The sequence below is a fragment of the Embiotoca jacksoni genome, unplaced genomic scaffold (assembly GCF_022577435.1).
Source record: "Embiotoca jacksoni isolate LCO1_2020_lvr unplaced genomic scaffold, fEmbJac1.0.p SCAF_11, whole genome shotgun sequence".
NCBI lineage: Eukaryota > Metazoa > Chordata > Actinopteri > Embiotocidae > Embiotoca > Embiotoca jacksoni.
In genome coordinates, this window is record NW_027185241.1 from 4,641,101 (window position 1) to 4,663,780 (window position 22,680).

At 41.0% G+C, this 22,680-nt stretch overlaps 3 protein-coding genes across 6 annotated transcripts in view; all 3 read right to left on the reverse strand.

Moving 5' to 3' along the window:
• vars1 (valyl-tRNA synthetase 1) overlaps positions 1 to 11,783 on the reverse strand; it is a 12,791-nt gene extending 1,008 nt beyond the window's left edge. Inside the window, exons 1-28 of the mRNA XM_069142414.1 lie at positions 11,701 to 11,783; positions 10,818 to 11,173; positions 10,584 to 10,727; positions 10,284 to 10,491; positions 9,673 to 9,788; positions 9,454 to 9,529; positions 8,758 to 8,858; positions 8,538 to 8,665; positions 8,219 to 8,383; positions 8,058 to 8,139; positions 7,855 to 7,974; positions 6,649 to 6,757; positions 6,381 to 6,560; positions 6,100 to 6,224; positions 5,855 to 5,958; positions 5,591 to 5,749; positions 4,910 to 5,000; positions 4,687 to 4,792; positions 4,458 to 4,528; positions 3,421 to 3,546; positions 3,208 to 3,312; positions 2,609 to 2,756; positions 2,291 to 2,418; positions 1,862 to 2,017; positions 1,524 to 1,748; positions 1,279 to 1,390; positions 594 to 769; positions 78 to 227 (exon numbers count right to left, since the gene is read on the reverse strand). Coding sequence (XP_068998515.1) covers positions 78 to 227; positions 594 to 769; positions 1,279 to 1,390; positions 1,524 to 1,748; positions 1,862 to 2,017; positions 2,291 to 2,418; positions 2,609 to 2,756; positions 3,208 to 3,312; positions 3,421 to 3,546; positions 4,458 to 4,528; positions 4,687 to 4,792; positions 4,910 to 5,000; positions 5,591 to 5,749; positions 5,855 to 5,958; positions 6,100 to 6,224; positions 6,381 to 6,560; positions 6,649 to 6,757; positions 7,855 to 7,974; positions 8,058 to 8,139; positions 8,219 to 8,383; positions 8,538 to 8,665; positions 8,758 to 8,858; positions 9,454 to 9,529; positions 9,673 to 9,788; positions 10,284 to 10,491; positions 10,584 to 10,727; positions 10,818 to 11,171 — 3,765 coding nt within the window. The 5' untranslated portion in view covers positions 11,172 to 11,173; positions 11,701 to 11,783. The remainder of the gene's footprint in view (positions 1 to 77; positions 228 to 593; positions 770 to 1,278; positions 1,391 to 1,523; positions 1,749 to 1,861; positions 2,018 to 2,290; positions 2,419 to 2,608; positions 2,757 to 3,207; positions 3,313 to 3,420; positions 3,547 to 4,457; positions 4,529 to 4,686; positions 4,793 to 4,909; positions 5,001 to 5,590; positions 5,750 to 5,854; positions 5,959 to 6,099; positions 6,225 to 6,380; positions 6,561 to 6,648; positions 6,758 to 7,854; positions 7,975 to 8,057; positions 8,140 to 8,218; positions 8,384 to 8,537; positions 8,666 to 8,757; positions 8,859 to 9,453; positions 9,530 to 9,672; positions 9,789 to 10,283; positions 10,492 to 10,583; positions 10,728 to 10,817; positions 11,174 to 11,700) is intronic.
• An 805-nt stretch (positions 11,784 to 12,588) lies between these two features.
• Positions 12,589 to 16,582, reverse strand: LOC138194036 (uncharacterized). Its single transcript, XM_069142416.1, has 3 exons — positions 16,271 to 16,582; positions 14,432 to 15,310; positions 12,589 to 13,493 (listed from the first exon to the last, which is right to left on the reverse strand). The coding sequence occupies exons 1-3, from the start codon at positions 16,568 to 16,570 to the stop codon at positions 12,978 to 12,980; spliced, it is 1,695 nt and encodes a 564-aa protein (XP_068998517.1). The 5' UTR covers positions 16,571 to 16,582; the 3' UTR covers positions 12,589 to 12,977.
• A 1,435-nt stretch (positions 16,583 to 18,017) lies between these two features.
• Positions 18,018 to 21,569, reverse strand: ino80e (INO80 complex subunit E). Of its 4 annotated transcripts, none has more exons than XM_069142417.1 (8): positions 21,490 to 21,569; positions 21,091 to 21,173; positions 20,898 to 20,968; positions 20,742 to 20,794; positions 20,566 to 20,647; positions 19,865 to 19,982; positions 19,443 to 19,541; positions 18,018 to 18,889 (listed from the first exon to the last, which is right to left on the reverse strand). In XM_069142417.1, the coding sequence occupies exons 1-8, from the start codon at positions 21,515 to 21,517 to the stop codon at positions 18,683 to 18,685; spliced, it is 741 nt and encodes a 246-aa protein (XP_068998518.1). In that variant the 5' UTR covers positions 21,518 to 21,569; the 3' UTR covers positions 18,018 to 18,682. The 4 variants fall into 4 exon arrangements, with proteins under 4 accessions (XP_068998518.1, XP_068998519.1, XP_068998520.1 ...); XM_069142418.1 differs by lacking the exon at positions 21,490 to 21,569 and adding an exon at positions 21,420 to 21,486; XM_069142419.1 differs by lacking the exon at positions 19,443 to 19,541.
• Positions 21,570 to 22,680: the final 1,111 nt, after the last annotated feature.

Below are 22,680 nucleotides of genomic sequence, written 5' to 3' on the forward strand. Positions count from 1 at the left end.
AAGAAAGAAAATTATTTAGCAGGAATTCACAAGTCTTGCACCCCGAGAAATCTTGCGAGTCAATTTCTTTTCCCCACCTTCTCAGAATCCTGCTCCTGCACCTTCACTGGCACTTTCTCCTTGTAGTCATTCTTTGCCATCTTTTCACTCAATTTCGCCATCTGTTTCTCCAAGTCCCCTTTCTTCGTCATCAGCTTAGCCACTTCCTTCTCCACGTCAATGAGACCCTGGGGAATAAAAGGTGAAGATGAGGACAAAAGTTTAAATTTTATCTTAACTTTTTTCAGGTCAGTTAATGAGAAACTTCAGCAAACACTGAACTTAAATTCAAGTGGAGCTAATTAAAACAGTATTCCTGGCATACCTGCTTAATTACCAAATGATATGTTTTTTTGCTTTTAGGTGTTTTAATTGGTGTCACGTAAAACTAAAGTAGTTAATTCAACTAATTTGCAACTCGTAAAAATCTGTATGTGGAAAACGTTCGCCCATCTGTAGCATAAGGAGCCTAAAAGACACCAGAAGTCAATAGCAGATATCTGAGAGAGGGATGGAAGCAAGTGAACAGAACAAGGCAGATCACTGGTCCTCACCTTGAGCATAAGGTTGACAGTACATCTGTCAGAGGCGATAGCCACAGCACAGCCTCCTGGGACAGGCTGGTTGGCTGTCAGAGGAATGACGGCCTGAGAGTAAGACAAGGTCTGAAGCTGCAGACTGTATTTCTGCACCAGGGACACCGTTGCAGAGTCTATGCACTGGAGGTAGCCTAGGAGACAAGAATTCAAATGACAGAGGTTAAGCGTCGTAGCGAAGCCTTTTAGACTAGATGCAGTGAGGGTTCAGTAGAGTCTGTGGTCGTCGTCTGGGACTCGGTGTTATGAACAAGTGTTAGCTTAGTTTAAATACCCTATATACTGATACTGGTGTGTGTGTGGTTTAATACATTTTAATGAAGCACATTTTATAAGCTTAACATACAATATGTTCTTGTGTGTAAAATATTTAACATAAAAGTATAGAAAAAAATATAAGGCGCATGAGGCATAAAATGGAAGAAATTATGTAAATAACCTCTAAAAGGCACTAAAGTACAGTACTTGAACATAAATACTTAGTTTCTTTCCACCAATTATATTCATTAGGGCAAATGGTGAGAGCCTCCTTCAATGTTTAAAAAAATATCTCAACAGAGGAAGTGATGAGTAAGATGTAAAAGCCTGGAGCCAACATTTATGAAAGAATAACTTGTAGAATTTAGTTTGTGCGTCATCTTACAGTCAGCTCTGGTCTTGGTCAGGTTGTAGTCGGCCCTGAGTGATCGGATTGTCTTGACCACAGTCATGATGAACTCCATGTCGCGGTCGACCTCCTCACTGTGCCAGCAGAACTACAACAAATCACAAGAACATGTTTGCTCACAAAAACATGAACTTCAGTGATTTTAAATAACTTGCTGCTCTAAGTCATTTGAACATCAGTGACTTTAAACACAACCCTGTTTTTCCTGCTCCTCATCTCACCTCCTTGGTGTCAGGGTAGGATGTGACACAGATGCTGGGGGGATCGCTTTGAGGTTGTCGCCGTGGTAACCTCTGGTAAAGTTCCTCTGTGACGTAGGGCATCACGGGAGACAAAAGGCGCAGACCAACCTCCAGACAGGTGTAAAGGGTCTGCCTGCACACCAGGGCTTGTCTCTGTCCGCTGCTGTCCTCCTCTGCTTTATTGAACACGGGCTTCACACTTTCCTGGACAACAACAAAAGTTACTGTCCGCATAAAGACACCAGTCCTCCTAAAAGACATTAACCCAGTATTTAAGCTGGAGGGACCCAGCCTGCTCAGTGATGTCAGTTTCTCACCAGGTAGACATCACAGAGCTCGTACAGCCAGAAGTTGTAGATGGCGGTGGTAATGGTAGGGAAGTCGTAGGTCTTGAAGCCGGCATCACAGAGACCAACAGCGGCACTCAGCCTGGACAGAATCCATCTGTCTGATACACTCTCCTCTCCAGACAACTGAGAGGATTGAAAAAGAAAACAAAATAAATATTCAGATTCAGTCAGCATGACTCCTTTACTGGCTACATCCCAAATGTCAATGTGTACAAGTCTATGAATACAAATCAGCGCAGCATATGGGCAGACTAAACCCCCAGACAAATAGTGCGACGATAAAACAGTTTTTACTTAACAGTTACTTGGTCAAAATATGATGCTCGATGAATATAAATAAGCCCGGAACAGTTATTGTTTATGTTCCGTGTCCTTCATCTTTCACCCTGGTCTCACCTGGGCTTTCTCTGATGGTACAAAGTTGTCTCCCAGTGTCTTCATGGCAAACTTCACAGCGTTCCACAGTTTGTTGCAGAAGTGACGGTAACCCAGGATGCGGTTGACATCCAGGTTGATATCCCTACCTGGGAGACACAGATGGGCATGAATGACAATATCATGAATATTAAAAAAAAGACAACGATTGACCTTTTATTGACAGGATTTCAGTGTTTTGTAACATTTATTTTAGTAATTCAAGGCTGAGATGCTCCGACCAATGGAGGAACAATAAGAGGACAAAGTGAGGAAAACAAAGAAGACAAATGAGTTCACCTTGGCTGGTGTAGGCACACAGGGCAAACCGGAGAGCATCTGTGCCACACTCTGGGATGCCATTTGGGTAGTCTGACTTTTGGCCCTGCTTTGCCTTCTCCGCCTCTAAAGGATCCAAGTTGCTGTCCATCAACTGGGCATGAAGACCCTAAAGAATAGGAAGACGACAAGTAAGAGGGGATGTCAGCACTGAAAAGCAAAACGATGTGTTCAACAATATTCTCTTTTCATCTTGAGAATCAGAAACCCTTTCAGCTGCTTGATGTTTCAACTGGCCAGGGAGGAAAGGACCTTTTAAGAAAAGGAAACAATTCAGGATAAAGTTCAGTTTTCTACAAGTCCTTCAGTGCCCTCTAGAGGACAGGTCAGCTTCATCTGACTGAGCAATTCCCCCCCCAGCTGGAGAAGTGATTGATGGACTCAATAAAAGCTTGTTGAAAGCAGAAATAGGTGCTTAATAAGGCTTACATAAGAATATGGGCCTCAGGGGATCGATGAGTGTGTGGAGACAAAGGGAAGCCAAATGGGAGAAAGTGAAGAGCCTGTGTACGCACATGTTTGTGTATCTGAGCATGCATCAAAGTGCGATCAGGCTTTACCTCTAGGGAGATCCCTGTAATGACATCTAGGGGGTCAATGACATTTCCCAGAGACTTGCTCATCTTCCTTCCGTGAGCATCCCGCACCACTGCATGTAGATAAACCTATATAAAAAAAATCAAAAAAAAATAAATCATCATAATTACTGAGTAACAGTGATATCGTATCCTGTTGTGTCATGTTGCGGTGTTGGTAGTTTTGATGGGTCCCACCTCTTTGAAGGGCAGCTTGCCCGTCAGTTTGAGGCCCATCATCACCATGCGGGCGACCCAGAAGAACAGGATGTCATGGCCTGTCTCCAGCAAGGTGCCAGGGTAGAAAACATTCAGGTCCTGGGTCTAAAAGGAAAACAACAACATTCACCATGGAAATACACATTGAGAAAACAACACTGTTTAAAATTCTGATTTTTATAAGAAACACTTTTGAGATGTTCAGTGACACGGACATGAACCGGTTTTGTTGGCAACATTTCCTGTTTCCAAGATTTGATCAAAACTGCTTCTTTTCCATGCGAACGGAATGCAACACTGTGCACGAAGCAGGGTAAGATAAAACCTTCATAAGCAAGTAGTTCATGTTCCGCTGCTCAATCAACATCAGCGCCCGTGTTACACACGTTTTTGGGACCGCTGGTATGTCCCATTTGTGATTTCACCTTGAACCTGAAACTTCAGCAGACAACACGCACCAAATTTTGTCAGATTTTCAGGGAACCTGGAGTTCAGGTTGTTTGCACCAATTTCTTTCCCTCAGACACCTCAGAACATCACAGGAGAACTGTGTTAACAGTCTTGACGGTGATTCACGATGCAGAACATCACAAATGTCAAAGAAACCCCAACTGATTGCACTTGTGATCTGATGCGCTTTCATTGGTGACATTCTGCCCCACTTGAATCGCAAATGCCGCTCAAAACACCTCGTCAGGCTCATTGCTTCATTGCCGTAGACTTTCTGAAGCATTTTAAGATTCTCTGTTGACAATTTCCAGAGTTTAACACAAAATTTGATGTATACTCTCTGCTCCAATCCAGGGTGAAATCACCAATGCACACGTACCAGTGGTCACAAAAATGAGTGTAACTTCAGTGATGGTGTTGCTCAAGTGACTTGACTTAGATTACTTACTAAAGTTATTGCTTTTCTTTATAGCTGTGTTTCGACTGCAGGAGATATTTTTTTCTATCTACTTCAAATAAAAGTGACATTTATGTCTGCAGAAATTCGGTTGACCTCGGTCTCTTACCTCATTAGGCCATCCGAAGATAGAGAAGGGGAAAATGCCAGACGAGAACCAAGTGTCCAGAACATCCTCATCTGAAACACAGGAACAGAAGTTATCTAATCTGTGTGACTATGTAACAGACTTAATTAAAGCAGGCGAACCTGTGTGTTGGCATAACATGAAGTGATTAAGATACCTTCACAATGACTGTGGTGCTGAGACGTCTACATTAAAAACAGTTAAATCTTACCCTGTCTGAGGGTGACTTTGTCTGCAGACACATTGAAGCGTTTTGCCGCCTTCTCTCTGGCCTCCTCCTCTGATCTTCCACTCACCCAGTAATGACCGTCCATGTCCTGGAGATGAAAAAAGGAGGAAATAAATCAAAGACACGTGTAAAATGGATGAAAATAGCTTTTATCTGTCATCTAAAAGCTTCTGGACCTTGACAACAGTGATAGAAGTCGTCTTACCTCTCCTGGTTTCACCGAAGGATCGTTGACAGTGATGAAGTAAGCAGGAATACGGTGACCCCACCACAGCTGCCGAGAGATACACCAGTCCCTGAAAGGAAGATGGATGGAGAAAATGTGAAATAGGATTCAGTGCACTGAATGGAATATTCATAATGATCAACTTTCCAGAGCTGAAACAATTAGACTACTAATTGACGAGACGACTACAGAAAATTAATTGTAAACAATTTTTATGGTCAATTATGTCAATTTATTTATAAAAATAGCACACATTTTCTGCTTCCAGCTTCTTAATGGTGATTTGCTGCTTTTGTTTGCTTTATGTGATGGTAATAATACTGTTGGCCATCAGACTGTTGTTCAAACAAAGGAAGCATTTTGAAGTCATCACTTTGGATTATGAAAGAATCTAAAGGGCTCTTTTCTCAATTTTCTGAAATTTACTTTGACTAAAATATTAAACAGTTAAGAAAAGAATCTGCATGTAAAGTGATAATTGCACTTTATAATTCAATTTAAAACTCTTACTTGCAGTTCTGTCAAGACCTCAATGTTAAAGACCAAAATGTATACATTTTATGTATGAAAATGATAGTAGTTATAGTGACAACATATGGCCATAAAAAAAAGCCATAATGCTCTGATAAAACAGAAGAAACATCAGGGAGCCATAATTACCTGATGTTGTCCAACCAGTTGAACCACGTCTTGTGGTGGTGATCAGGGATGATTTTGAGCCGGCCCTCTCTGACAGCCTCTGCAGACTGCTTGCCCATATCTGAGCAATTCACATACCACTGCGGCTTCAGCAGCGGCTCCACGATGTCCTTGGAACGACTAACAGACAGAAGACACACAGTGGGGTTTAAAAGATGATCCTAAATGTTATAAAAAAGAATCTCAAACACAAATTACCTGTGCTCCTCTTGAACCCAGCCTTACCTGCAGACTGGGACAACCATGGGGTTGTCTTTGATCTCTTTAAAGTGGCCTCTGTCTTTGAGTGCCTGAAGCACTGCTTTTCTGGCCTCAAAACGTTTCATGCCCTGGGGTACAGAGAGAACAGTTAAAATTTAAAAAAAAATACACAAATAAATAATAGTAAAGGAAACCATGAAGCCTGACTTTTAGTGTCACAGTAGAACTGCACGCTCTGCGGGGGGAAAGACGATAATGAGACACTATACCAGGAAGGGAGGAGGCACGTTAATGAGCGAGCCATTCTCATCCAAGATGTTGATGAAGGCCAGATTGTGTCTCTCTCCAACCTCGTAGTCATTATGGTCATGGGCTGGGGTGATTTTGACAGCACCTGAACAGAAAATGGTGCAGAGGGACAGCAGACGTGTAAAAAAAAAAAAAAAAAAACTGTAATGAGGAAAGGCGCCTGGCTTTAATGACTTGTTATGATTACTTATTCACACTGAAGGCCCACAGGCTCATCACCTTTTCCTGCAACCATGCCTACCTGTTCCAAACTTTGTGTCCACAAATTCATCAAAGACTATGGGCATCATGCGGTCGCAGAAGGGGTGCAGCACCATTTTCCCCTTTAGATGCTGGTATCTGGGGTCAGTAGGGTGGACAGCTACAGCCGTGTCTCCCAGCATAGTCTCAATACGAGTTGTGGCCACGATCACCTCGTCATCTAAGACACAAAGCGAGAACAACAAAGGTAAAGGACATTATAAGTAGCATTTGTCTTTAAATGCTCCGCTCTCCACGTCTTCGTGTACCTGATTTATCCACCTTGTAGGCGAAAGACACCAAGACCCCAAACTCTACTTTCTCCTTGTAACCAGGCACAGGCAACAGAGTCCTGCCAGTCAGCTCCTTTTTATCCACCTGAAAACCAAACAGGACATTTAATCAGGAGAGGACATCATGGCCAGCACTGGCACAATGGATCTGTCGCCAATACAGCCTAATAACAGGGTCATAAAGGGGGCTTTTTCAGCACCTTCATTTTCTGCTTGTAATCACATTTTGACACCAAAAAGATCATTTCTTATGTGACAAAGTATGGAGGACTCTTTCTTAAATTTTGTCCTCACACAAAGAGAATTTAGCTTGAATTAAACAGTATAAGATCAACAAAATTGATTTTCAACAAGGAGATATCAGATCAAAGAAGTAGTAAATAGGACTAAAAAACTGACCAATATTTTCAGTTTTCCAGTTTTCAATACTCGGTGCTTCAGACACAGTTCTGTCGTATACAGCCAATTTCATCAGAGGGATACATACAGTACATAGTATAGACACTATACATATACTTACATATCAATCAAAGGTTTTTACACATTCAAATTTTCTGTTTTTGGCTGGATCGCAACAGCAGAGCCAGCCCTTGAAATACAAATGTCTGTCACTGAGTTCCAAGTTACACCACTGATCGGCCAAATGCCGTGACTTCCTGTATCCGTTTTGAATTTTAAAAAAAGCTCATCTGATCTCATCTACTGAACTGCTTAGTCCAATTGGGGTCGCAGTGGCAGCATGGAAAGCAGTGACGCATTTTTCCAGCTCGTCCCCGGGGATCCCACGCTGCTCCGCAATCTAATTCTTACCGTCATTATCCAGAGCTCATGACCGGTGATGATGGTCAAGATGTAGACCAACTGATAAATGGAGAGCTTTGCCTTACAGCTCAGCTCCCTCTTAACTACTGCAATCTGACCCTTTTCTCTAATGATATGAAAAGGCCCTATTTTAAAATCTTTCACATTTTTTTTTACAAAGTCCAGTCATATACTAGCCCCAATCTTGGTTGAAACTCAACAACTGCACCAAGTAAGACCCTAAAATAATAATAGTAGATAAGTAGACCAATACATGTTTGTGATTTCTTGCTGTGCTGGAAATTGCCTTGAAAGGTATCCCTCTAATAAGACACATTAGTTGTTATTTAAACCAAACTGTTTGAATACAGAGTAACTTGCCTCAATATCAGAGATGGCAGAGTTTAGTGAGCAGGACCAGTTGACCAGCCTCTTGCTCCTGTAGATCACTCCGTCCTCATGCATACGGATAAAGGCCTCTTGGACTGCAAAGGAGAGTTTCTAAAACAGGAAAATAATATTTCTTCAGATTATATTTAACGATATTAAAACAGACCACAGTTAAGGGGTTTCAGAAAACTCACAGCGTCCATAGTGAAGCAGGCTCTGTCCCAGTCCAGAGAGGAACCCAGTTTCTTCAGCTGGTGGTAGATTCGGTCTCCTTTCCTACAAAGTCACAAAATATAATATTTCCCCCACTTAGGTTCTTTTAAATCTTCTCTTCCCTACAAGCTCCTTTACTCACTCATTCTTCCATTTCCAGATTTCCTGGATGAAGTTTTCCCTGCCCAGGTCGTGGCGGCTCATTCCCTTCTCTCTCATCAGCTTTTTCTCCACCACCACCTGGGTGGCGATGCCAGCGTGGTCACAGCCCGGGTTCCACAGGGTGGTCTCACCTCGCATCCTGTGCCTGCACACACAGGATAATAGAGGAGCTCAAACGCCTGGCTTTCAGAGTATGGCAACGTCAACAAGTGAAGTTTAAATGGACACAAAAATCCCAAGATGCAAAAAAAATGAAGACTTTAAATTTTCATGCTATTAAACAGGCCATTTGTAGTTACCATCTCGTCAGAGAGTCCTGAATGGCGTTGGTGAGGGCGTGACCCAGGTGAAGTGATCCCGTCACATTCGGTGGAGGAATGCACATCATGAAGACACCGCAAGGGTTCTGCTCACTGATACTTCTCCTCTACACAACGCAGGAAGAGATAAACGGATTATTCAAAATGATCAATCATTTTCTGCTGCGTTAGTATCATGTGAGGGGAACGACTCTCTTACCCCGTACTCAGGCTTGAAGAATCCCTGCTTCTCCCACCACTGATACCAGGCGGCCTCCACATACTGAGGACTGTAGGAGTCAGGAAGCGGACTAAGCGCATCTGACACCAGAGGAGAAAGAAAGAAAGAGGATGTATAGAGAGTGCACTTCTTCACATGATACAATCCCTCACTGAGTGGGAGAATAAGCCAGTTATGAACTGAGAAAGCTACAAAACCCAGAAGAACAAAAAGTAAGGGTTATCAAACTGGCAAGAATCCAAACATGCCAGACAGTGAGCAGTCTGATAACACTAAGTTGTGCAGAACCACCTCAAATCTGAGTACTGTTACTGAACAAACCCTGAAGCCTGAAGCAAGATCTGTAGCCCTACAAAATGACTTCAAAAGGATGCCCTGGTTGTATATATTCTATCACATGTTTTATTCAGACACCGTGTGCTTTATGTCACACAGCCCCGAGAACGATGCTTCTCTTCTCTGTAGCCCTTGGCAGTCTGTAAAAAATTCCTTTAGAAACCACAGGATTTGTGCAATTGATGTTTGTGCCTGTGGACGAACTAATAACAAGAGGATGAATGTTTGTGTTTTTCTGTTGGGATGGAGTGACCAGGTCAGCTTCCCTGAACAGTAATGTTATGTGCAAACCTTCTTTACACACACACACACGTCCACTCACACTCTGAGAATAATCACCTTTTTTTTCCCCAGCAGGTGTAGGGACGTTGTATGTAATCACTCCCAGCTCCTTCTTCTCAGGTTTGACCTTTTTCTGAGAGAAAAATCAGAAAACAACACAAATTACTATACAGTAAATGATGAATTAGTTTCATGATCTCTGTCCATATTTATGGTTTTCACATTTGCACAAATGTTTTACGAGAATTTGTGTGTGTAGTAGTTGAGTATCTGTACCTCTGTTGGTAGCTGTGTCTTTTTCTTTGCCTCCATTTCCTTCTTCTGTTGAAACTTTTCCAGCTTTTCTTTCTTCTTTGCTTCCTTCTTCAGCTGGGCCTCTGTCTTTGGTGGGCCTGAAGGAGGAAACATTACAATACATTTTTTAAATATAATAGTGCCCGACCGATATATTTGCCAGGCAACTTTATTTGTAGATATTGGACAATAACAGATATACTGGTATCTGCATATATGTTAGTGGATATGAAAACCTTTTTCAAAGAACTTATTGCAGAAAAAGATGCTTGGGGTACAGTAGAAATTGTTGTATGTGTTTTTTACAGTTAATATTAAATTCTTAGTAAAGTTTACTGCTTCAATGGCTTTGTCAGTGTGTACAATTAACTGTAAAATATCCCTATTACTGTTACAAGGGTCAAGTGCTTAATAACCACATTGTAGAAAAAACTATCGATAGATCTATCTATCTATCTATCTATCTATCTATCTATCTATCTATCTATCTATCTATCTATCTATCTATCTGTCTATCTATCTACCCACTCACCAAAAATCTTGCATCCAATATAATATTATTTTCATATACTGTTTTATGGAGTTTCCCTCACCATTAGCTGTGACATCGGCAGAGTCAGCAGCAGGACTGTCATTAGCAGCTTTAGCATTTGCAGCAGCATTTGTCTTTGGTGTGACTGGCACCATCTTCTCACAGACACTGATCTCCCCCAGCACCTTCAAGAACTGAGGCTGATTAATGCAGGTTGTGAACCATCTGGTGACATTGGTAACAGCCTTCCTGTCTGATGGCTCCAATGCCTGAAAACATAAAGAGTAACAAAACATATGATCAGATCAGCAACTCAGTGCAAAATCCTGTAATAAAACTACATGTTGCACAGCACACATACATATCTGAAGGGTAGAAGAACAGCCACAGCTACGGCCATGTCAGCCAGGGTGATGCTCTCTCCCACCAAGAAGGTTCTCGGTGCCAGAGCCTGATCGAGAACCTTTAGGACACGCATCATCTCGGCACGGGAACTCTGCTGGAGCTGAGGACGCACAAGTCAGAGAATAAGACCACACACAGACACAGAGAATACGTCGCCCACACGTTAAAATCCAAATAAGCATTTCTATACCTTCTTATCCACTCCCATTACCCCCATCAGAGGGAAAACCACAGCACAGGACACCGGGGTGAGCTCATTGTCTGCAAAGCTGAGCCACTGCCACACCTGGCTCTGCTGCTTCACGTCTACACCAGCCCTCTTCCCTTGACAGGCCAGGTACCAAGCCACAGCACTGGCCCCACTCAGGACAGTGTGTCCTTCCCCAGCGCCCAGCACCAGGGCTGGTCTAGAGCGGGCATTCAGGGACGCAGGAAGGTCCTCAGTGACGATACGTGGGCGGGAGGAGGGTTGAAACTCTGCAGCGAGGAGAGCCAGAAGGCTCCTGAAGTCATCGGAGTGAGGGGACACGTAGAGAGTGTCCATCTCTGGTGGACACACAGAAATGATGCACACTGTGAACTGATTTGAACCTGCCCACCTTTTGTACTCTGTTTGCCATTAGCTTGTGGTTTGATAAACACATTATCGATCTGCCTGGCGATGGTGGACCGGGAGTATTTGCCAGTCGTCTTAGTAAAGCAGTGCCACTACAATTATGATGGTATATATGGAAACGTTATGCAGGGATGTTTTGTAAACACACTCACTCATCGTTAAAAAAAAAAAAAAAAAAAAAAAAATTAAAATAACCAACATAATCATTTTATAAGACCGTGGCTATATTAGCAGGTTAGCTTTTTTGTTTCACTTTCTGGAGAGCAGATCTCTGCCACCTGTCAGAAATTTGCCAAACCGGTTGGTTAGCTTTGGCTAGTCAATCTATAACTGGAGTTTTTGCAGCGACACGATGAGCTTTACACGGCGTCACCCACTGTTTTAAACTCCATCCAAAGTTCGTGTTTAAGAAACCAGTGGCTTGTTCATTTAAATGTGTGTAGAAAGTTCCACGTACCTTTGAATGAAACAGAAAGAGACGTCAGCTTAGTTAACACACACAGACCCACGAGTCCTCTCCGTCTCTGCGCCTGCGACTGCGCCGTCTGATGCAACGAAGACGGCAACGTAACGCACTTCGGGTTTTTCCGTCGCTTCCGCCACAAAACGGAAGTTATTCAAAATACAAAGTTTTTACCATTTTTAACAAGACTATGACATTTAGATAAGCATTACTAACGTGTAAAAATATGTGATTACAAGTTAAACACCTGAATTCAATCATATCAGTGATAATAATAATGATGATGATGATAATAATAATAATAATAATAATAATAATAATAATAATAATAATAATAATAATAATAAAAATAGGTAATAAAATAAAATAGATACAATTTAGATCAACAATTTAATGACATTTCATAGAAATGAAGTTCAAATGTTACATCAGTGTTATTGGTAAAATGTACTTAAATTGAAAAGTAAATCATCTATGATAAGATAAACAGCCCTGTAATTGTCATAAATCATATGACTGGACTATTTCTATAGTTGCAATAAGTAAAATTACCTGTTGAAGTAAGTTGACTTACTGTTGTCAGTTGAACTGGTGCTAACTTCAACTACATAGTTTTATCAAGTTTAATCTGCATCATATTTTATAAACTGCTAGTGTAAAATCCTAATCAGCAAGGTAATACTAATAAACTAAAAGTAGTGGACTGAAAAATATATCCCTCTGAAATGCTATGGACTTGAAGTATAAAGGGACATAATGGAAACCCTCAAGTAAAGCACATGTACAACTGAAGTAAAGTGATTGAGTACAGTATATGTGCTGAATAACATTCCACTACTGGGACAGTATCGATTACAAGAATATACCCCCCAAAAAAGCACATTTATAACAATGGTAAGCCAGCATTGTCTTTTATTCAAATGTACAGATAAAACAATTATCACTCATGAGTTGTCTTGAGTAATTACATCCAAAAGCCCAATGTGCACAGTGTTTTTCAAATCACAGTTAGGTCAGCTATCAAATACAGCACATTAATTGGACAGCCAGCTTGCCACAGTGAAGTGTGAGACCTACAGTGTAAGACATTTGAAATTTACAACATTTGGTTTAAAAATATCATGCAATCCTTCTTTATTAACTAGGGCATATCAAATGACATCATCTTAGATAGTTTTATCTTTTTTCACACATTCCAAATGCTGAATAAATGTACAAACTAAAGCTGGAGAAAAAAGTTTGTTAATAGTGTCACCTGGTCCTTTCATCCTTCATTCTGACTCATGCCCAAAGCCCCCTCTTACTGCACCAAAGACCACATCCACCATCCCCATTATTAAACCCCCTCCCAGCCTGAACACATTGCCCACCCCATTTCCACTTCTCCATACCAGCCTCCCCAACCCTCCACCTACAGCTTGTGCTTGACCCCCCATCTCTGACATCACTGTTCCCACATAACCCTCACTCTGCTCCCACAGCCGCCCTCCAAAGAACTTGGTCACCCACCAAGCATTATCCAACGCTCCACCGAATATCCCCACTGTGTCTCCAGTCAGGGTGCCCATGCCAGTGACCCCCGTGTGGCAGCTGTCTAGCAGGGCCCCCAGCATGGAGGAGGTGCAATAGTAAACACTGGAGAAGCAGGTCTCACCGATTCCTAGCAGCATGTTTGCTGCTGAGCCCATCCCGGACAAGAGGTCAGAGGTCAAAAGGTGTAGGAAGGTGAAGGTCTCTCCAGGAACAGCAGAGAGAACTCCAAGGTCTTCCTGAAGAATGTAGGTTACCTGAAGGAACATGAGACAGCAGAATTCATCTTTAAGTGAGATTTAGAGAGAATGTAAATAATAAAATGACAGAAAGTCCTGAGGCAATTCAGTGAATGCAGGGTTAACAGCACATACTGGCCACACCTCATTCCAGTCTGCTCCTCCCACAGACTGGAATGAGGAGATTTATTTAACCACTCTGAACCTGAACATGTTAAAATGTATCTTGACATCACCAAACTAAAATCTCTGTGCTTTCTGTCCTGAACTCTGGGAAGAATAATCTTTTTTTTTTTTTTTTATCAGACAAAAGCTTAAATGCAGAAACACAATGATTGGAAATGTTTTTGCTATGAAATCCTCTTGTTGTTTTTGCATTTATCTGTTATGTCTTCTCTTGCTTTTAAAACATCCCTTGGTGTTTTTTTTTTTTTTTAACTTTTTCTGTATTTACTTGTCATCTAAATAATGTATTATTTTGTATTTCATAATGTATTTCTAATTATCAAGGATCAAATTAAAGGGGCACTCCAATTTTATACAGGAGGATCATTTTATGTCATGAGGATAAGTTCTAAACCTGTGAAAACAGCTGTTGAATGTGCCTCTACAATTGGGATCTCTAATGTCTGACAGACTAACCACAGTGATATTTTAAGGATTAGACCTTGGAGACAAAAAGCCTGTGTTACAAAATGAGGTGTGGCATGGGAGATGCAGTCTATGGGTGATCCGACATACTGTAAGGCTGTGTGGTGTTGAATTATGGGAAATGTTGGATCCAGTATTTCTTAAGCTTGACCCATGGTCGAGGCTAAAAGTCAGAACATGGACTTTTTCTAAAACACGTTTCACTTTTTAAATTCATTCCTTCAATTTACACCAGATTATTATAGAACCTCTTTTATCTTAAATAAAGTAAAATCCGATTTTTAGAATTTATTCTGTTGCATCACCTGTCCAGGTAACTGTGTGACTGTAGAGAACACAGGGCGCAGCGGAGCTTTGAGGATGGACAGGGAAGTGGAGAGGATGTAGACCAGAGTGCTGGTGGAATTTGTGTCCGTCTCTTGTTCATCAACAGTATCATAGTCACCTGAGGAGTCAGGATACTCTGACCTGACAGTGTCTGAAGGTGTCACAGCATGCTGTTCGTCACTGCTGCTCTCAGAAGTCATTGCATCTGCTGAAGTTTCTTGAGTGACATCAGCAACGTCAGCTTTCTCTGTCGGAGCATCAGCAGCAGCCTCCTGTGTTTGACTTATCGATTGCTTTCTGCTCTCCCTGATATCTTCAGTTGTTTCTTTGCCAGTAGTGTCTGAATCCATATCTCCTGTCTCTTTACTAGTAGAATCTGCTTCCATCTTTTCTGTATTTCCAGGAAGCCCCTCACTGTGAAGTCCCACTCCGATACCTGCAGTCTCCTCTTCTGCTCCTCGACAGCCTTCAGAGAATAGCTCTTCCAGTCCGAGCATCTCTTCCAGCTCCTTCACGCTCACTTGCCTCTGCCCTTCCCCTGTCTCTCTGATTAACCCCACACTGAAGCCACCTTTCCCCTCTGGGACAGTGCAGCACACTGCAGACCACAGTGGCTTCATCTGACACTCCTCGTCTCCATCCTCTGCAGCCCAGAGTCCTCCGGCCCCAATCAGGATGTAGAGATCACCCTCTGAAGTGCTGCACTTGGGAGAGATGCTTGACTGGACCAGTGTGGTGACTGCTGAGTCCCAGTCTTGAAGAAGGGAGTCCGTGGGCGAGACAGGAGGAGTTGCATCCCCTCCTCCTCTAAGAAGAGCTGGCACTGCTTCATCAATGTTGACTTCTTCTTCCTCTGCCTGTCAGAAAAAGAATCAAAACAAACCGTTTGAGTGTAGAGTGTATACACTTCATATGATAAGTGTTAATGTATTGATATTCCAGTTAATATTTAAGTCAAATGTCTGGTCAAATAACACTAGGTAAACATATTGTGTTTCTCTATGATCGTGTTTCGTGTTTGTCAAGAGTTGAAAGGTTACAGTTTGGTGAAGGTCATTTCTACAAAATAATCCAGTTTGTGTATTATTTGAGATCCACTTTTGAATATCTATTTCCATTTTCTGTATATTGCATTTTGAAATGAAGGGTACATTACCAGAGTTGTTTGTTTATGTTTACTGCAATGGTGGAAGAAGTACTCCGGTCCTTTACTTTAGTAAAAGTATTGTTATTTTATTCAAATAAAGGTACTGCATTCAAAAATCCTATTCTTGAAGAAGCACCAAAGAATTATCCAGTAATACTGTGGAAGCATCAGAAGTAGGAGTAAACATCCTGCAGGAAAATACCTTTTTTGATGATTTATTATTATATATTGGTGATTATTTGACCTCTACAGATGCAAAAGAATTTAAATAAACCAATTTTTATTTTGAAATTTCAAGTTGAAATGACTCTTCTTTGGAACTACTAACAGTTTATATTCATCATAGGCCCTAGCTGGACCCTGATTCACCATCCACACAATGCATTTTATTTTACATATGTATTGATGTGTAATGCAAAACCTAACTCTGAAAAGGAACTCACAGCTGTAACTGAGATAAAAGTGGAGTAAAACGTACAATAAGCAACATAAAAATCAAATCACCATTGTACTTAAGCACAGTACTTGAGTAAATGCACTTATTTACTTTCCATGAGTGGACTTCTGTTTGCATGCATGAACATCAGTTTAGGATTTTGCACTGCTTCATTTTTTTCAAATTCCATCATTCAATAGATACTACAACTTTAAACAGTAGATGTGTTCTTACCACAAGCTCTTCCCCCTCCCTCTCTGTCCCACCATGGCTGAGATGGAAGGCAGAGTAGACAGCTGTGTCACAGGTCGGTCTGGACAGAGTGGCAAACGCATCTCCCCCGGGCAGTCTGTGGCAAAGTGGGCGCAGCGGTGGCCCTGCAGAGGCTCCTCGAGGAGGCATCTGTCTATAGAAGCAGTGGCTACAGAGGGTGAAGTCTGACTTGTCCTCAGCTGGAAGAGACAGGCCTGGGCCCAGCACTGCCAGCAGCCAGACAGCCGCAGCAGCTGCACTGACAGCAGCAGGATACAGCATGGTGGTGGTGAGCTCAGCAGATCCCGCCCCCCCCCCCCACACCCCCTCCCCTCTCTCTCTTCCTCTCACACAGGCACACACACACACACACACACACACACACACACACACACAGAGTGAGAGGCTTATAAATTATCCAGTGGTTTCCGTGTATAGATGAAAAGATAAGATGGCCACGTTTGGCTGCTGATGGCTTGTTGTTTTTCTCACTCGCTCCTTGTTTCGTCCTCCAGTTTGCCTGTAACCATGTCTCTTCTTTTAATGCCAGCTGTACTCTGAGAGAGTGAATCTGTTTGCAGGCACAATCTTGCTTACTCCTTCAATTCCCTTTCCCTGACAGCCTCGCCCCCTCTGTCAGTACCACCCTCTATGACTGTACCTCCACTTCCCCCCTCCCTCCCATACTCTCTATGGTTACACCTTTAACTCCCATTGCTGTTAGGTACACAATCTCACACCCATTAAAAACTGTCAATTACCTGTAAGTCCACATTCCTCAACAATGGTCATTGTAGGTTACGTGATTTAAACTCTTATTGTTCATTATTCTGGTACATTCCTCAAGGTGCTGACTCAGTATAAAGTCAAACAAGTGCTTTGAACAGCTTCCAAATTAAGCACAACTTCTCACTTAAAACTCCAGATGAATGAGATCAACTGAGCTCTAAATATAACAAAGTTTGTTCATGAAATCCTCATGAAAACTTAATCCTGACAGCGTCAAGAGTCACAGGTCATTGTGTCACCCAGAGTGCAGCGATTCTTGAAATCTGCCTTTCAGGATGACACACTCTCTTTCATGGCTTGCAGATTGCAGCTCGTCCTCCTAAATATTAGAAACATTCCTGTTGAGACATGATGTTGGCACTGACTTCTTTCCAAAATCATTATGCAGGAAAATCAGCAATTGACATGCAATCTCAAAACCTAGTCGTGAGCATGTGTAAGACTGAGCAAAAAAACATACCTATCAGTCTTTTTGACATCAAGAAGAGATGGAATCCCGCCAGGCTGCCTTCACATTGCTCAAGAGTTTCAGACAACATGAGCCTAACTTACCCCTGGGTTTCGGGCGAGACTGGTGTTAGGATTTCTTTGCAGAGGCAAGCAAGCCAAGAAAATCATATGCAACAACCAGCATGCACTTGAAGCTTGCACAAGCTTTTCTTGATCATACTTTTAGTGTGGTGAACATATAAGTAAACAAAACGGCAAAAGAAAGTACTCACACTGACTAGAACATACTTCAATGGGACAGTGTAGCTCTGGAATGGGACTTTTTAGGGTGTGGCATTTCAGGTGGGGCATCAAACAATACTACAAGACGTGTTTAAACACTTAAAAGAGTGCAACGATAAACTCACCACACACAGCAATAAACAGCTTCTTTTTTTTTTTTAAGATAAAATTGCCTTTGTGATATTTGTGAATAAAACCTATCACACCATTTAACTTTAAATGAAAACATTTAATGAGCTGAAATATTAACATTTTAATCTGACAAACAATGTGGTGGGTGGGAGAGTCAATACAAAACCATTAATAAGAAAAAACCTGAAAATATATCAGCATAGATAAGTACAAATGTCAGATGTCAAAACTGTAACAAGTAAACGAACTTCCAAACATCTATTAAACAGTTTTAATGGACTACAGCACTTCTATATTAGCAAATCTGGGATGGTGGTTCGACAATAAAAAACAAAAAAACACCTCTCTGTGAAGGAAGGACCCATCTAGTTGTATTCAGTTTGTAGATTGACTGTTTAGACAAAAAGAATTAGCAGGCACTTTGAAACTGCTACGCACAGTGAAGTATCCTCTCAGCCCAGTCGAGGTGGATCTTCCATGAGAGTGTGCATACTGTACCTTTGACACGGATTAATTACTTGACATAATATTTGAACAACACTTCTCATGAGATTGTTTGGACAGTGATACTGCAGTTCAGCTGAAGTCCACAGGGGGGAGAATGTCTCTCCTTGTAAAATGTCAAATGGGCTCCTCAATAAAGAAATACATTCAGTCTAGTTCTGCCTTTTCCCCCCCTCATACACACAAATGTGCACCTCTATCCTTTGCTTATAAATACATCTAAACACACACTCGGGCTCATTCATTTGGGATGTCAATGACAAGTTCGGCCTCATCTCCCTCCCCTCTGTCTTCATCTCCTCTGTCGCTGTCTCCGTCACTCTCACCCTCCTCCTCGGCTGCATCTCCACTGAGCATCTGTCTGGGAACCCAGCTGAAGGGGCCGCTGGCTGCTGGAGGAGCCGCAGGGGCCGATGGGTAATTAGCTGCCATTGGAGCAACAACCTGAGGAGAGCACAATGAAGTAAAACTGTTAGGAAAGACAGATAGAGGGATGGAGATATGAAGAAAGGACCAGGAGTGCGGATGGATGGCTACATCACAGATGCACAGAGCAAATCAGAACAAAGCATGCGTAATGTATATGAACTTATACTGACTAGAGGCTCACTTCAGTACAGTACCAAACTTAAAATGGCTCGACTGCTTGAAGTTGCTCCAACAATAGTGTTCTGAAATGTCAATATTAGAATGATTTAAGTTTACGTTGAATAAAACATTGACCAGAAAAACTGTCTGCAATACTGTGCAACAAAATCAAATTACCCAAAGCAGAGTTTTTTGGTGTCTTCTAGAAGAACATAAAAGCAGACACCTTTTACTTTCTGATATTTACTGTATGCATATACACTGTGACCAAAATATAGCACACTATAAGTGGTCTTCTGTGTCATTAACTATAAATGGAAAATTCATATACAGGTAATGAAAATAAAGCGGTGTATCTGTATTATTACTGTTATCTCTGAACAGTTTCTTTTCCCTTTTCCTCTCTCACCTTCCCCGTAGTCTCTTTCTTGTTTTTAGGCGTCTTTGTTTTTCTCTCTTTCTTCATTCGTTCAGCTGGGGGAGCCAAATACTCTGGTGGGAAGGGCATCTGCCCAACACACACACAGGCCCCAGATTGCCAAATGACCACACGAACACGCATGCACACAGTCATAGGGCAATTTACAGGACGGACAGACAAACACAAAAACAAAAAAGAAACATACACAGAAGAATGAACAATACAAAGACAGTGAAGCCATTATAAATGTCAAACAAAAACAAAGGAAAAGGTAAAACAGACTAATGAATAAAATAAAATAATGCAAAATTAAAACAGGGATCATGTTTGCTAATTAGAAGATGACAATGGCAGCAATGTTACAGTTGCTGGTTGTGGGAAAAATATAAAAAGGGCAGATGGAAACTCACAGCGTTGAGGTAGGGTCCAGAGCCAGATGACTGCATGGGATTTACACTAGGACGGGACAGCAGGGAGAGATGAGGAGACGATGATGAAGGAAGGCACGCACCAGGACTGCTTTTTCGCCTGAGAAGAGTTCATGACAAATTAAGAGAAATGTGTTGAATGGAATAGCAAGAGCCCAAAAAGTTTTACTTTACTGTATTGACTAGCTCATTTACATTAAATCAATCAATCGATTTTTAAAGAAAATGTATAGTAGTAATTTTTTGACCCTCATTCCATATGATGCTGTTATCACCCAAAAATAATCTGAATGGATAAATCTATATAACACTTGTCTTACGCTTTATGTAAGCCTGGTTGGTTACAGTTGGGGAAAAAGGAAAAAAAAAAAAAAAGAGTCCAAAGAAAATTCACCATTAAAAATATCCTATTTGTACTTTACTGGTGTTGGATAAAGTCTCAAATTAAGCACAAGTAACTTCTTTCTCATTATAGGAGGATAATAAAAGAAAATTGCAACTTCCTTTCACACAACAAGTCAAGAGTAAATTACCATAAAATAACTGCAGTAAATGAGGGTTATTTTTACGACGGGGTGTTCGTTGCACAGTACAAGCATACTACATACATATTACTCAAGACTGGCCTTTATCAGTGATAGTTGGTTCAATTTCTGATACATTTATTTAAATACCCAACTTACTTCTTTGCTCCATCTCGTTCTCGTTCCCTCTCCCGGGGTCCTTCCCCTTCACTGTTTTCTGAAGAAACGGTTGCTTCTGAATCTGGAGCAGATCACAAGAAAAACTGATGAAGCATCATTGAAGACATCATCACACTTGCGTGCATTTCAAACAACAGCAACAACAGCTACTACACCTGAGGAGTCTTCATCTACTCTCTCATACTGCAGCAATCTGTCCAGGAGAAAGCTGGAAAACAAGTGAAAGTTGTTTATTTTATTTTGTTACTGCACTAAACATTCACATCCATTCCACACATTTTTTTTTTTTTTTAATGAAGATACGATCTTACCTTTTGTCCCTGGAAACCTTGAGAAGCTTCCTCTGTGCTCTCCTCAGCTCCTCCTGAAAGCATTCCTGTTCCTGGAAAAGGAAACCAAACACGAAATCAAAGCAAAAACAAAACAAACAAACAAACAAAAAACCACATGTATTTGTAAAGTACTGAAACATGATTGCTCGAAATGAAAAAACAACAAACTTGCATAAACAAGAAATTTTAATTTTCGCTTCAGATTTTTGTATTTCCGCTTGTAGTCAACCTCCACGTCTGCTTGACCGTTCATCTCTGAAATACAAACAATGCAAGCTTTAAATCTATGGTCTGATAGCAGGTGTACTTATATATATCTATACCAAACGTAATTTAATGTCTGTGAAACAGTACGACGTTGCAGTAGTGAGTGGCCGTATGCTAAGCTAACTATGCTAGTTAGAAATGTTAGCTTACAAGGCTCGCTCGCTAAAAATACAGAGGAGCAATAAAATACACAAATACTCATTCAAAATATGCAAACGTGACTTTGGTGAATACCCAAGTTCATTTAATTCTCAAAAAAAGGAGAAGTCATTTTTAAAAAAAACTAAAAAAAAAAAACTACAACCTCTTGCCTGAGTCTGTCTGTGCGACATGCTCTTGTTTACTGTCGTGACGTCATTTTCGTGCGTCGAGATGGGTGGGACCATTTTTTTTTTTTTTTTTTTTTTTTCAATATAATTACATTAAATAGAGACAGAACATTTTCGCATCAATAAAACCACAAATTCCATTGACAGGGTTTTTCATTGTTTGTATAATTTAATACACATTATATTTGTTCTATGTATTTTGTACAATTATGTGTTTGTGCTTTTATCTGCTACAATCTGGATAGTCTGGAAAAGGTGATGGAGAGGAGGACGCTGAACAAACTATTATCCATATTGGATAATCCTGACCACCCTCTCCACCACCTGCTGCAGGACAGATACAGGAGATCATTCCTGACGACCGCAATTAGACTGTATAATAACTCACCTCTGGCAAAATCCATCACATAACAATAATACTGTTGACTGTGTTTCTTGGTTGTTTGTATATAACATATATAGATATATACTGTACTGTATATACTGTATACACTGTGCATTTTATATTTTATATTTAATATTTATATTTTATATTTTTACAGCTATTTTACTGCTATTTTATTGCTTTTCTATTGTTCTATTATTATCTTATTGCTTCTGTATGCTGCTGTAGCGGAAAAAAAAATTCCCCTCGGGGATTAATAAAGTAACTACCCAACCTAACCTAACCAAACCTAACCTATCAAGCAGATGTAGTAATACTGTGATGTTTGCTACCGTTTCTCAAAATATATACTCTAATTCAATTGTTGTGGACATTAAAATATTAGATACGTGTGTGCAGGATTGAAAAAAAAAAAAAAAAGACAGTTGAAGCATGCTGTAAGATGTTTCCTTGAATCAGCCGGTCTGTGTCCTCTCCACCTGCCGCAAACTGTAGTCCACTGAGTTTGCTGCTCAACCTTAGCAGCACAGCTACTTGCCAGGACCCAGCAAGATGAATTATAGATGAAGAACATTTGCAGAGATGCTGCTTCATTGCACATACCCATAGCACATAGCCAGAGGCTTTTTCTTTTTCTTTTTTTTTTACACAGCCCCCCTGTGTGTGGAGTTGATGGGGGTGGGGTATAGATATAAAAAGTTTAGATAAGTGGACAGGCCAAAGGCAGTTTTTTTTTAGTTTTATTTATTTATTTATTTTTTTAAAGAAGAGGCTTGTGGCT

What these genes read in the sequence shown, in the direction of transcription:
- LOC138194036 (XM_069142416.1), bottom strand. Translation starts at nt 16,570, where the DNA reads ATGCTGTATCCTGCTGCTGTCAGTGCAGCTGCTGCGGCTGTCTGGCTG. An exon ending in GGGAGGGGGAAGAGCTTGTG is followed by an intron (nt 15,311 to 16,270) that starts GTAAGAACACAT and finishes TTTTTCTGACAG; the next exon opens with GCAGAGGAAGAAGAAGTCAA. An exon ending in TCACACAGTTACCTGGACAG is followed by an intron (nt 13,494 to 14,431) that starts GTGATGCAACAG and finishes ATGTTCCTTCAG; the next exon opens with GTAACCTACATTCTTCAGGA.
- ino80e (XM_069142417.1), bottom strand. Translation starts at nt 21,517, where the DNA reads ATGTCGCACAGACAGACTCAGGCAAGAG. An exon ending in CAGACAGACTCAGGCAAGAG is followed by an intron (nt 21,174 to 21,489) that starts GTTGTAGTTTTT and finishes TTTGTATTTCAG; the next exon opens with AGATGAACGGTCAAGCAGAC. An exon ending in AATTAAAATTTCTTGTTTAT is followed by an intron (nt 20,969 to 21,090) that starts GCAAGTTTGTTG and finishes TTCCTTTTCCAG; the next exon opens with GAACAGGAATGCTTTCAGGA.